General features: G+C 41.7%; 1 protein-coding gene across 2 annotated transcripts in view; it reads right to left on the minus strand.

Annotated features, from left to right (window-relative positions):
• Window positions 1-286: 286 nt before the first annotated feature.
• Window positions 287-14,571, minus strand: part of LOC147217584 (zinc finger E-box-binding homeobox 1-like) — a 64,661-nt gene continuing 50,376 nt past the window's right edge. For both annotated transcript variants that reach the window (XM_086175933.1, XM_086175934.1), the window contains exons 4-8: window positions 11,656-11,858; window positions 9,032-9,149; window positions 5,860-7,649; window positions 5,447-5,618; window positions 287-4,201 (exon numbers count right to left, since the gene is read on the minus strand). In XM_086175933.1, coding sequence (XP_086032059.1) covers window positions 3,552-4,201; window positions 5,447-5,618; window positions 5,860-7,649; window positions 9,032-9,149; window positions 11,656-11,858 — 2,933 coding nt within the window. In that variant the 3' untranslated portion in view covers window positions 287-3,551. The remainder of the gene's footprint in view (window positions 4,202-5,446; window positions 5,619-5,859; window positions 7,650-9,031; window positions 9,150-11,655; window positions 11,859-14,571) is intronic.

The raw sequence follows: 14,571 nt of genomic DNA on the forward strand, positions 1-14,571 counted from the left end.
AATTGGAAAGACTCAATTAAAAATTTTGGACTTGTTGCAGTTTCGTACAAAATGTCATTTTCTCTTACACAACATATTGCTCTATATTTAAAAGTTGTCACAGGATCTTTTCTCTGACATAATGGAAATGAACTCCGTAGGTACAAGAAGCCTAGAGGAAACATGCAAACAAGTGACTTTTCCTTCATTTTTTTTTGGTTTTATTGACTATATATTGTCATACTAGTGGGCAGTGCACTAATGCATTCAATAAATCTTGAAACATACAGGATTCCAGACACAATTCATGAAAAAGATTTGCTTTTATTAAGTGCAAAATGAGAAAACAGAATCTGTTTATATATATATATGTACATATATATATACACGTATAAATAAATATATATACGTATATATACATATATAGTATGCTAATGTCTTCTGATTTCCATTCAATAAGCCTCTCTTCCTTTGAAAACATGTTAATGAAACAACAGATTAAACTTGGTTCCAGCATAATTGACCTTGAAAAAGTCAATGCGACCACTATACTGTAAACTAGAGGATCTGCTTAAGGAACATGTTGATGGATTTATTATTTTTGTTGATGGAGGAGGAAACCAAGAATTAAAACCTTTCACACAGGGATGCTGTGTTATACCTTTATTGTGATGGGGAGTCATAAAAATTGAGTGGATCTAACATAAGAACACAACAAAATGACAATGGGTTTCCAAAGGGTGAGTGCAGGACAAACGATGCAGATGTCAGCAGTACAATGGAACAAGTTGGCACTAAACAGAAATATATGTTAAATTTGTACTTCAAAATAAAAGAGCAAAAGAGAAATGTCTTCATCACAAGATCCTTCAGTAAAAGGGTAACGTCTCATGCTTTAAATCACAGACATTAGAATTCAGTAGCTTCTTAACAACACAAAGAGCGAATGCACATGTAACAGTTTCTATGTCTCTTTTCACCTCTTTTTTCGCGTTTTTTTTTTAGCTTACAACTGAAGTAATGTTTACAGAATACGTATTTTTTCCTTTTTATGCTTTTTGTTTAAAACAAACCTCAGCTCCCAGAACCACATTTTGGGATTATTGTTTTAATTTTCATACTAAAATATATTATTGTATCAATTCAGACTACAGTAATGTACACTACAATGTGTAATAAATAACCATAAAAGAAAATATAAAAATAAGACACATAAATATAAAAAAGTTTTCTATAAACTAAACAGGTACACTTCTTTTTTAAATCTGTGAAAAGGGTTGTAATACTGCCATTGGTAAAAAACATACATAAGACACATACAGACAAATAAAATCAGACTAATACTATTAACACTTACTGAACTGTAACTGAAATCACGAGACCACATTCACTAATGTTTGTTACTTGGGCAGCACATTTGACATTATATTATTATTTGATGAAGTCCTTTATTTTGATTTTTACCAATATTTGTTTTTCATTATAAATAAGGTCTTTAATGTTTCTTTCATAAACAGAATTGCAAACCATCACTTCTGTTTTGACCTATATTTTGAAGTTTAAACTTCCCATCTCGGCCTCATTGTTTATTTCAAGTTAGAAAGTGCTTTTTAATGTCTAAAGATGGGCTTGATGACTGAGAAATGTTTAACAAGTAGTTAATAACTGGCTTCTTACTTATTTTTCAACTTTCAAAGCCTCACGTCTAAGCTGGGACACTGAAAAGTAATGGAAAAAAAAGTTTTGACAAACTAACTAGAGCTATGAATACTATAAGCCTATTTTATATTTGTTTATGGAGTCCCGCAGTGGCCGTAGGAGAAAGAAAAATTGGGGAAACTTGTTTGAAAGCTTGACGACTTCCTATACATGATAGAAATAAACAGCTATTCTAACCACTCTTCATGTCCTTCTTCTTGCAGAGGCCTATTACATACCAAGGTAAAGCTCAATAAATAAATAAATACATACATAAAAACATAATTTTAAGCGCTGAAACTATTATTATTACTAATGATAATAATAATAATTTATTTATGAATTTAAAATTCTTACTTTTTGAAAGAAAAAAATGCAAATAGTTCATTTCACAAATTTAGACAACTAAGACACCTTCTTTCACAAGATCATTAGTTTGGTTCAATTTCACTATGTAAGAAATTGTGATGCAATGATTGCAATGGATAATGAAGTTACAAGTGCTGTTTAGAATTATGACCGGACAATTAACAGCAATTGTATAGCAGAGGCATTTAAAACCAGCTTAATGGTGCTCATGATAGTTAATAATTCCATTAGAAGTACAGTCAGATTTAGCTGTGTGTTTCCTACTAACATAAGAATCTAAGCAACAATAAGGCCTGCTGTGTCAAATGGACTTAAGCAGGGCATCAATGGGAAGTCAAATTAATACCCTGGGGAAGAAAATTGACGATTGTCTAAAAATGGTGAAATAGGTAAATAATTGTGAGTGATTGAAGCTCTGGGTCGAGTTGACACGACAAAACTAAAATGTGTAAACCTTGAAAATAATTCCTGATTAATTTCACCCAAAGGCTGCTGTTTCCAAGCAAGTTGACAAACATTAGTCAATATGGCTCCTGTGGAAGTAACAAAAGGACAAAATACTGGCTACATGTGTGAAAATAATAACACTGTTCAATGGCACTTTTAACAGCACACAGGTCTTGCATAAGGCTGGAGGCATCAGGGTGGAGCTGTAGGCTCCGTCATGTATGACTTTATATTTTAAAACAAAACATTAAAAACTGAAATGTCACCCAAAAAGAGGAGAAGCTTGGTGTGATTTGGAAGGCGGAACAGCAAAGCTGGGTGGGTGGAGCCTTGGCACCACATCATCAGCGCCTGATGCTGGCTTTGAGGTCTTGACTTCCCTGATAAGACTAATTTGGTTATGGCGTACTTAAGCCACTCACACCCGCAACCCTTCCCCAAGAATACTTTGTTTTGCTTAAGGCTAACAGTCAAAATGAAGAATTATGTACTGTTAACTAGCTGAGACTACCAATAACACAGATGACATCTTGCCAGCTAGTACATGTACATGTATATAATACTGAGTGGCATACAATGCGTGAGGCATGTATCCGTTGGTAAACCAGGAATACTGTAGTGCAGAGCTTTGTTTTTATAGAACTCAATATAATAGTGATTAAGGAAGCTTCATTGCAATACAAAGGAATAGAAATCTTCCTCACCTTAATTCAAACAAGGTTAGTAACACTGATCAAACTAAAACAGAACAAAAAAAACTGGGATGTCTCATTAACAAGTCTAACAAGTTTGTGGGCGAGCTCTGCTTTAAAATATGTACTTCTATAAACAATTTTACCACTAGTTTTTCATTTTCACAAGAAAAAGTCACTGTTTTGTTTTTTTTTTTTTTTTTTTTTCGTTTTCAAGTTCAGGCACACCTGGGTTGTACACAGTAGTGGACTGTTAAGATCAGGCAACCGCCACGGTTTTCATTAAACTCTGATGGCAAGAGTTGATTTTGTCTTAGTTAACTCGACATGGATGCAGAGCACTGTCCAAAGAGTTGTACATTTGCATTACATGGTGTTTGTCACCTCTTCTTGTGATGGTTCTGCTCCCTGCTTTCTGTCTGTTTCTGGTTCACAGGCCATTTCCTCTGCTGCTGCACCTGCTAATTCCTCCTTCTCCTTGATTACTTCCTCCATCTCTTCATCGCCAAGTTCCACCTCTACAACCTCACATGCAAACTCTTCTTCCAACGTCTGTTCTCTCGTCTGCTCACACCCCTCTTCTCCGTCCTCGTCATCTTCGTCATCAAAGTTGCCCTCGTAGATCTCGCACTCTCCGTCTTCCACCTGCACCACTCGAATGTCATCCATGCATATGGCCTCGTCGTCGTCGTCCTCCTCCTCCTCGCTCTCCCTGTCGTCCGAGTCGAGTTGGGAGCGCGGCGTTGTGGTCCGGCTGTCTGACAGAGGTCCGGTGCCTGGGCTGCCAGGCTCTGACAAGGCCGCCCCTGATCCTGAGCCCAGGTTCATGCCATCCTTCTTGCAGTAGGAGTAGCGGTGGTTCATGTGCTGGGAATAGGACCCCGAATGAGAGAAACGTTTTCCGCACTTGTTGCACTGGTAGGGTTTCTCTCCAGAGTGGAGCCTTGAGTGTTCTATCAGGTGGTGTTTATGTTTGAAGGCCTTCTTGCAGACAACACACTCATGGGGTCGTTTTCCTACAGGCAGACAGAACTATTAGTCCAGTGAAGTATTGCGTTTACAGGGAATCCTAACGATAATTGAAGAAACATTGTTACATGTTAAAAGTCTTACAAATTTAGCCTGCAATTAAATCTGTTACAATGGAAACAGTCGTGGACATGCATGGTGTTCACATGTATCTCAGTTCAGCAAGCTAAGCGTAGGTGTTACTTTTGTTTGCATGAAACTTCCTGTTTCCCTTTTTGTACTAACACTTATGGATCTAGTTTCTCATTTTATTTCCAGATTTCACTGAAAATACACATTTTAAAGGGTAAAAGAACAAGAACCCACAAAACATTGAATAACTGAATCCATTGGGGAACATTTTATTTTCCTCTCTTTTCCTTCCTTCTAGTAACACAAATCAGAGGACATCATAGTCTTTCAGGATAATGGTTAATATTGTACTTCTCTGTGAAATTTTCTGCGGTGAATATAAAGCTGCGCAAAGAAGTGGTCTCACTGATGCACACGTCCATACTATCTTGAGAGTTTGTGCCGCACAGACCGAAACTGAAATATCAATAAAGTACCAGCCAAGAAAAGATGGCAACATCCGGCTTGGACAAAATGCCATACGTGCCTGTATGTTTTTTCCTTTTTTTAAACATGTTTTGTACTTTTTAAAATTCTTGCTTGAAGGTATACATCCATCCATCCATTGTCTGCCACTTATCCTGCACTCATGGTTGCGAGGGATGCTGCGGCCTATCCCAGCCGTCATCGGGCAAGAGGCGGGATACACCCAGGACTGGTCGCCAGTCAATCCCAGGGTCACATATATAGACAGGCAACCATTCACTCACTCATTCGGGGGAACCTTTCCCAATTTTTTCCAATAAACCTACTGCATGTCTATGGAACCCGGGAGAAACCCACGCAGACATGTGGAGAACGTACAAACACCACACTGATCAGTCCCCGGATCGGAATCGATCACCTTGTTTTATGTGTTGGGACATTCTGTGATTGAGATTGACACCATTGCACTACAGTGATGAGTCAGTATTGCGCTCTAAGGCTTATGGATTGGACGAAAGCTGCATTTCACTTCTTGTTTTTGTTGCACCAAAATGTACCAAATGAAAACCATGCTATGTTCATGAATGGTCACCCAAACAGAGGTCTGACTTCTTCTGTGATAACACAATACGTCTTTATAGGATGATAAAACAGGAAATGTTTTTCTGAACACATTCTGACCATCATGTACATACCTGTGTGTTCATATTTGTGCCTGAGCAGAGAGCTAGCCTTCTGAAAGACCTTGGCACAAAGATCACAGGGGTAGACGCCGTTTTCAGGCCGCCGCTTCTTTATCACTGCAAAATCTGTTTGTTCCTCCGTTGCAGATGCGCTGTCAGAGTTGCTTTCTTGCTTCTTTTCTAGCTGTACATGGAAGATAATATTGGAAACACTTAATGCTAAAGTCAAGTGGAGTTATTTTGTCTGAGAAATTCTGAATGTGAAATCTTGTTTCTTTAGCTGTCCTTGCATTATATTTTGGCTGAGGTCCCGTAGCAGACCATCTTTTAAATTTACAGGTCTGAGAGTTAACATATGATAATAAGAAATGATTACGAGCCAGACATCGAATTTTTTTCAAATGATTTTAGACTTCTAAACTTACCTTATGACCATTTAGTATGACAGTCTTGGCCCCTGTGGCACTGCTTGCTGTAGTGGTATACGTGTAGGTTAGCTGGGGGATGAGGATGGTCTGCCTGGTGGTGGTGTTGACAGTGCTGAGACTGCTCACAGTGCCCTGACCGGCGATGGCCACCAAAGTGGGCAGCTGTGTGGCTGTGACAATATTGACGGGTTTGCATGTCTGAGGTGTGGTGACGAGGATGTTTTGACCATTTAGCTGCTCCTTCCTCAGACAGGTCAAGTTAAGAGGCTGCTCTTGCTTTTTGGCTGGAGCTGTCATTTCCTGGATGGATGACATATGCTTGGGTAAGGATAAGTCCAGGGGCTCAGCCTGGGAGTCTGAAGCATCTAGGTCTTCTGGCTCACTTTTAATAATGACAAGGTCATTATGGTTGAGGTTTTGAAGCGGGGACTCTGAGAGGGAGGCATGTTTAGAGTCTGAGGAGGCTTTGGCAGTTGATAGCTTTTCAGTTTCTCCTTTTTGATCTGAAATATCCTCTGAACTGCAATCTGTCGGTTCGATCTTTACTGATCCTGCTGTGCCATTGGGGCCTCCTCCCTGCTTTTTCCCCGAGTTCATCTTGGCAAACCACTTCCTAACCACCTCCACCGGAATAGTAACAGACTCGGAGATCTTCTCCAGCTCCTCGGTGCTCGGGTGAGCGTTTGAGGTGAAGTAGGTCTTTAGGAGTGAGAGTAGGTCATCCACAGGTGGCTCCTCCAGCATCACTCCTGCCTCGTTCAGCAGAGCAGCGAATGAGGGATCCAGGGCGGCCGAGTCTACAGCCTCCCCGTTGGCTGCCTTGCGGTGCTGGAGAAGGTGCAAAGCCTCCAGGTTGTCAGGACAGTCTTCACACAGTAAACATGTACTCATGTTGTTGGCTTTAAGGGTCTGAGCTTTTTCAGTGCTCAGAGTCTCAGCAGTTTCCAAATCTGTCTGAGGGGTATCTTTGTCCATGTCTGAGACAGGTACGGATTCCGGTTCTGTCTTGATGATGGAGAGATCAGCTGCCTCTTCATCTTGACTAGAGGGCGCGTCTGTCTTTGTCGGAGTGGGGGCTGCAGCTGTGGTGTTCGTGGGAGGCACGTTGCTTTTAATAATGATAGGAGCAGGTCGTGTCGTAGCAGTAGTAGCTACTGCGGGGCTAATACTGTAGTTGACAATGATCTTTGTGGTGCCGTCATGATCCACAAAAGCTGGAAGGCTTATAATTTGCTGCTGAGGCTGTTGGACCACAATCCCCTGCTTGCCTTGCATCACTACACCATTAGCTGTTCCCAGCACTTGTCGTAGAACATTTCCATCCATAGCTACCTTGAGCACATTCTGCAGGTCATTCAGATTAATGCTGATTGGGGACATTAGGCCCACTGTAGGTACAACCATGGCCACACCCTGAGGCAGAGCGGCTGCCGTGGCTGCAGTCGACGGCAGCGTTCCTCCGTTCACCTCTCTGTTAGAGCTGTCTGACGTCGCTGATGCTGCAGTTTCCTGTTTACACTGATATTCCACAGGTTCAGATTTGATCTGGGTGACTGGGAGCTGCCCTTGGAGGAGTTTGCCTTCTGACTTCTCTTTCAAAATCACTCTGGCTGGAGCAATCATGACAGGCGTAGAAGTGGTGGCAGGAGTTGGGGACTTTATGGATGTCTGCAGAATGCCGTTGGGCAGCGTTGCGCTCACACACTTCTTGCTGCTGATGTGAGAGCTATAAGAGCCTGAGTGGGAAAATCGCTTTTTGCAGTTCGAACATTCATAAGGCTTCTCTCCTGAAATGCCATATAAGGAAACAATAAAGTTTTTAGGAATAGAGTTTTTGCATCCTATTTTAGTTTTATTATTGCTTCAGTTAGTTTGACACAATATGCACATCTAATCAAATTGGAACAGAATGAATGAATACAAATGATTTAATTCAATTCACCAATTATTTGATTGATGACAATACGAATCAGTATTTCATTTTTCAGGGGGGCGTGAATCTCTAAGACAAAGAAATTCAATTAGCTGTCATAAAAGGTAAATAAAGCTGTTATCATTCACTTTTTGATGAGCTAGCAAAACTTTTCCTGAATGTCAGGAAGTAATTCTGTAAAAATCTACAAGAGATACCTAAACACTGCCACGAACTTCAAAAATATTGGAAAGAAATGACTTTCAGGATGCAATCAAATATTTAAAAATCATCAGCTGTTTCAATGAAACTAGCAAGAGAGTTTATGAGCCTTTCACAAGCAAATAGATAAAAACTAATTTCCTTGCAAAGGTATTAATATTGAAAAAGACCTTACGGGCCCGAGATAATGATTCTTTTTCATCCATCCACTGTCTACAGAAACTGAGGCAAAACTGTTCACTTCCTTGATTTTTTTGCATCACTATTGATCAGATTAAACTGAGGATATTGAGTTTTAAGTAATTTGTCAAAATACCGAAGAATATTTCATTAAAAAGTTGAAACTAATGAATGTAAACAAATGAAACCTACAATATATAACATGTTAAAAAAATCTTTTCTGTGGAAGAAGCAATTTGATCCCAAAATTAGTTGAGCTTGTAAAAGACTGAGTGTATTAGTATATTTACGATAACAAATCTGAATTCTGGTAGCCATAAGTTGTAATGCCTCTATAGCAGTGGTCCTCAGCTCCTGGTGCCCGGTCCACAGATCATTTGATACCAGCACGCAAAGAAAATCTTTCTTGGTCCAAGTTATAGTTTTTTCATCGTACCTTCTGGATCTTATTTTGAGAAACAACTGTTTGAGCCTCTGCCTTACTTCCGCACTTCATATTTTAATTGCCTGATGTAAAGTATAATCATTGTATTCAGATGAAATACTTTGAACCAACAAAAGATTTTATTATTTGAATGGGCCTCTAACCAGTCTGCTGAAACATTTTCATGCAGGAAAGTGGTCCCTGTTACAAAAAAGATTGGGGACTGCTGCTCAATAGGACAATTAGGTTTGGTTTTAGGATTTGGGGTGTAATAGGGGTCTCAGTTGTGACTATTGTAATTCAACTGAAGTGTGACGTATCAGTGTTGCGCTTTGATTACAGTGCAACAAAGTGATTAATATACTGTGTGTGTGTGTGTTTGTGTGTGAGTGTGAGAAAAACAAGTGGTGGTCACCAGGGCAACAACTCACCACTGTGAATGCGCAGGTGCTCCTTCAGGTGGTGCTTGTATTTGAAGGCCTTATTACATTCAGTACACTTGAACTTGCGGTTCCCTGCTATACCCCCATTTGCCTGGGAAACATGACGCTGAGAATGAACACAAAAAGAGATGAAGGTGGTGACTCGCTGTTGCAGCCGAGAAATTATTTTGTTACAAACAAGCTGATTGGCATTGACGTTTGAAGACAGAGAAAAAGCACAAAAGTTTAAGTCGGAACAAATTGAATATGCTACTGAGGTATACCTTTTCCACAGTAAATGAGCACATTTACTGTGTTTCTTTAAGCACTATAGCTTATATTTTTGCATTGATATGAATGAAAGAAAACTTCACTTACAAACATAAAAAACAACAAAAGAAAAACACTAGAAATGAAAAGCTGGCAAGAGAATTAACAAAATTAATCTGATATGTTACTTCCCTATATTAAGTTTAGAGAGTCAATTGAATTTTTCTTCTGGATAAACAAATGATACATTTCCATTATGTGATGATGTTTTGCTGAACAAGCAAATCATGCCTAGATTTTAAGGCCATAGGTTTCTTTAAGGTCATAGTTACATATAGTATCTATATATTCACTAATAGAAACAATATAACGTTAAACATATTTTGGAATTAAAGTTGGTTTTCAATTAAATCAAAGAAAGATTGATATTAGAAGTCATTCTGATGAATGGAGAAAAAAAACATTATGTTGTGGACAAAAATTAAATTACTTTAAAAATAATGGGAGTTGGTTCTGGCATAAATACATACACAAAACCTTTGTATCCATCCATCTTCCCCCACTTATCCATAGTCGGGTCTCGGGGGTCGAAGCCAGAGCAGTGAGGCCCAGACCTCTCTCTCTCTCCCCCGCCACATGGTCCAGCTCCCCTGGGGGGGACCCCGAGGTGTTCCTAGGCCAGCCTGGAGACATAGTCTCTCCAGTGTGTCCTAGGTCTTCCCCATGGTCTCCTCCAAGATTAACATGTCCGGTATAACCCCCCCAGGAGGTGTCGAAGAGGCATCCTGACCAGATGCCTGAGCCACCTCAACTGGCTCCTCTCTATGTGGAGGAGCAGCGGCTCTACTCCGAGCTCCCCCCGGATAGCCAAACTTCTCATCCTATCTCTAAGGGAGCGTCCGCCCACCCTGCGGAGGAATCTCATTTCGGCCGCTTGTACCCGCAATCTCATTCTGTCGGTCACTACCCACAGCTTGTGACCATAGGTGAGGGTGGGGATGTAGATCGACCCCTATATTGAAAGCTTCGCCTTTTGGCCCAGCTTCCTCTTAACCACGACAGACCGGTGCAGTGCCGGTGCAGCGGATCCCCTCGACACCCTGGCTCCGCCTAGAAATTCTGTCCATAAAAGTTATGGACAGTATCAGTGACAAAGGGCAGCCCTGGCGGAGTCCAACTGCCACCAGAAAAGGGTCCGACTTACAACTGGCAATGCGGACCAAGCTCTGAGACCGATCATACAGGGACCTTACAACCCGTATGACAGGGTTCGGTACCCCATAATCCAGGAGCACCAACCGCAGGATTGCCTGCGGGACATGGTCCAACGCCCTCTCAAGGTCCATAAAACACATGTAGACTGGCTGGACAAACTCCTATGCCCACTTGAGGACCCTGCTGAGGGTATAGAGCTGGTCCACTGTTCCATGATCAGGACGAAAACCACACTGCTTTTCCTGGATCAGAGGTTCAATGACCCAGCGGACCCTCCTCTCCCGTACCGCTGAATAGACCTTGCCTGGGAGGCTGAGGTGTGTGATCCCCCTGTATTTGGAGCACAAATACAGGGGTGATCCCCCTTTTAAAAAGGGGGACCACCATCCCGGTCTGCCAGTCCAGCAGCACTGTCCCCGACATCCATGCAATGCGGCAAAGGTGTGTCAGCCAGGACAGCCCTAAAACATCCAGAGATCTACAGATCTACAACGTCTCGAGTCGAGGTCTACAGCGCCTGGCTGCCACTGTACACAGTGTTGACGGAGCACTGCTTCCCCCTCCTGAGGCACCAGGAGGTGGACAAGAACCTCCTCAACATCCACCAGAAGTTGTTCTCCATGGGCTCCCCAAACTCCTCCCACGCCTGAGTTTTTGCCTCGGCAACCACTGAAGCTGTATGCCGCTTGGCCTGCTGGTACCTGTCAGCTGCCCCACCTGAAGGAAGATGGAGACCACCCTCTCATCCACCGGGTTGAACCCAAATATACAGGCACAGAATCGGGGGGCCATCAATATGCCCACACCTGTCCGGCGCCTCTCTCAGGGGGCAACTCCAGAGGGAAAAAAAGAGGCCAGCCCCTCTCAAGAGGCCTGGTTCCAGACCCCACACTGTGTGTTGATGTGAGTCCGACTATATCTAGTCAGAATCTCTCAGCCTCATGCACCAGCTTGGGCCCCTTCCCTGCCAAAGATGTGACATTCCATTTCCCAAGAGCCAGCTTCTGCAGCCCAGGATCAGACCGCCAAGGCCCCCCACTCCGCCCACTGCCCGGCTTACACTGCACAAGATTCAGCTGTCATCAAAACTAATATTGAAGAATATTTTGGGTATCTGTCCACTCATAGAGAATTTAGCGGTGTGTTACCTGCTCTTTGGACCCTCGGTGGTGGCTCATGTGTCTCTCCAGTTGTGAACGGTAGGTGAAGGTGTAGCTGCAGTGTGAACAGCTGTAATTTTCCTCACTGGTCTCATGGCGGTACTTGATGTGCTCCTTGAGCGAGGCGTTTCGTTTGTAGCCTCGTGAGCAGTAGGGACACGTGTGCAGCTGAGCAAAAGAGTCCGGTGTGTCTGAAGGCACATAATCATGACACACAACAAAAACAAAATACATCACAAGAGAACACAACACACAGTTCTTTATGGTGTGACATTTAGTAAAAAGACCATATTTTCATTGTTTATGATGATGGGCATAATCCTTCATCAAATCCATGTACTTTATTTTCTTTATACATACTTTACAGTACTGTAGTTCTCACAGAAGTTGTTCATTAAATCATGTTGTACAGTGACTACTCAATGGTGTTTTCCATGAGTTCCATGTCTTTTCATTTCATTTTCGAAGACTTAGGTGTAAGTTAAGGTGTTCCTCTTATCCATGTTGTACTACATGAATTCATTTTATGATGTTTTTATTGATGCATTCATTTTAGTTCGATTGTTCAGCTGATTTATAATTTTGGCAGTACTGTCTTTCTTCTTCTTCTCCTTTTGCATTATTTACTGTTATCTTAAACCGTTTTTCATGTAAATATCTTGATATTACACAAGAAACTGAACTTGAGGCAGAGTGACAACTCAACAATTTCCATATACGATGTGCAAAGGAAGCTAATCACAATAACAAACACCTACAACCTCACTACAAACAATTCCAAATTTAGAAAACCAGAGTCTGGCAAGGTGTGAAAGGATTGAAACATGACTAGCACAGGATAAACGGAAATGCAGCTTATATAAGCAGGCACACTTAAATGGAAACAGGTGGACACATGCTAAACTGGGTCTGAGTAACAGGTGTGGGCAATTCAAAGCTTCCTGGTCTGGACAGGGCCTCCTCATAGAACAGCTCCTGACAGACCAGAGTACTGAGAGGAGTCCAAAAACAGGATAAGGCCCTGTATGAAGGAACTGAGGAATGTTCCTACAGGACGGCAGCCCTATCAGTCCACCAAGAACTGCCTTTGCACCTACTGTGCACAGCCAGAAGAGACTTCACCAAATCACAGGGTGACTGGGCAGTCTCAGGGTGACTGTAGAGGAACTGATGACCTTGGACACAAGGATTTGGAACCACAAACTGTGGGGCCAGTTTTCAAGAAGAGTTAGACAAACCTCCTCACAGGCAATACAATTGCCCTACTGACTTGGCCTTAGAGGCTCCTATCGCCAAGAGCAATTATTCTCACCCTCGGGTCCAGAAAATCAAGCTATGAAGGATAATGCTGAGGCTATCCTAAAGGCCGGTCTTATCCTTCCTCTTCGTCTCTAGCACAAGAAGGCTTTTTTTGGGGGGGGGGGGGGGGGGGAGAAGAACAGTTTTCTTTCTCCATGAATTGACTATATTTCTCCTCAACAAAATTATAATTAAAAAAAATCAGTGTCCCCTGCTGCTCATGACATTCGCTTATGATCAGTTCCAGCTGGGAAAAATATTAACATAGCTGGACCTGAGGAATGCTTAGAACTTGGTTTGCATCCTTTGAGGGGGATGAGTGACATCCTGTGTGAACATTATGAATATTCAGTAATGTTGTTTAGCCTTACAATTGGCCCCAACAGTATTCAAGACTTGCTTCACTTCTGTTCCCAATCTCACGATTCTTAATCCCAGCCGGTGGTTCATGGTGAACACCTCAGAAGTTGGAGTGGGAGCAGTTCTCTTGAAGCACTTGGAGGAGGACAAGAAGCTCCACCCCTGTGTCTTTTGCAGATGGAAAGGAAATATGATGTGGGGCACTGAGAGTTGCTAGCAGTCAAAGCTGCACTGGAGGGGTGGAGACTGGCTGTGAACCAAATAAAAAAATAACCCTGACTGGCAAAGAGTGAAGGGATTGGAACACGACAACTAGCAAAGGACAAATGGAAATGCAGATTACTTATTCAGGCACACTTACAGTATAGGGAAACAAGGGGGATAACGTGGAATCCTGAATAAGCTTGGTATGAGGAACAGGTCTGTACAATTCATAGCTTCCTAGTCTTGATGGAAATCAAAGTGAAATGAATGCCAAATCCCAACACTGGAGTAAAAATATTAATGACATAAGGCATCAAAGTGTATTACTTTGTTGACATTAATATTAAGAAACTTAAAATGTGCTTTATTTTTGTTCAATGGCGCAGCATCAGTGTCTTCATTCTCTAAATCAAACAACTGCGATAATACATCCTGTTATCTGGTCAGTCAGGGTAATTATTCTTCATATTAAATCAAATTGATCAAAGCTCCATTTACATTGAAGAAATAAACTGATAAGGTCTATTTCTAATATAAAACATTAGTCCTGGGCGATGCAGTTTTAAGTGCTTCTGCCTCATAGACTCCTGGTTTGATTCCAACGGGTAGCCTCTTTCTATAGAGTTAAGATGTTCTCCCTGTGTCTGCTTGGGTTCTCTAGTTCCCCCTAACAATCCAAAAACATGCCGGAAAACCTTAATTGCCCAGACATGTGAATGAGAGCGCAAATGGTTGCATGTTTTCTTTATTTGGCCCTGTGATTGGTCCAGGGTCTACCCTGCCACTTGCCCAAATTCAGCTGGTATAGGCTCCAGCGCCCTTTGACCCTTACTCCAGGATAAGCAGTATAGCTAATGAATTCATGCATAAAGTGTTACATTCAGTGCTCTATCACATATTGATGTATCTGAGAAAGAACAATATCAAACAACAAAAATAAATCAGTTGGGCTCTGTTAAAGGGGATTATGAGGGTAAACCATCAGGTATTCACAAATAAACTAAAGGATGAGACACTTGTTAACCATCAGGAGTATGTTTG

The sequence above is a fragment of the Fistularia commersonii genome, chromosome 28 (genome assembly GCF_037954325.1).
Source record: "Fistularia commersonii isolate RoL2024-O1a breed Wild chromosome 28, RoL_Fcom_v1.0, whole genome shotgun sequence".
Taxonomy (NCBI): Eukaryota; Metazoa; Chordata; class Actinopteri; order Syngnathiformes; family Fistulariidae; genus Fistularia; species Fistularia commersonii.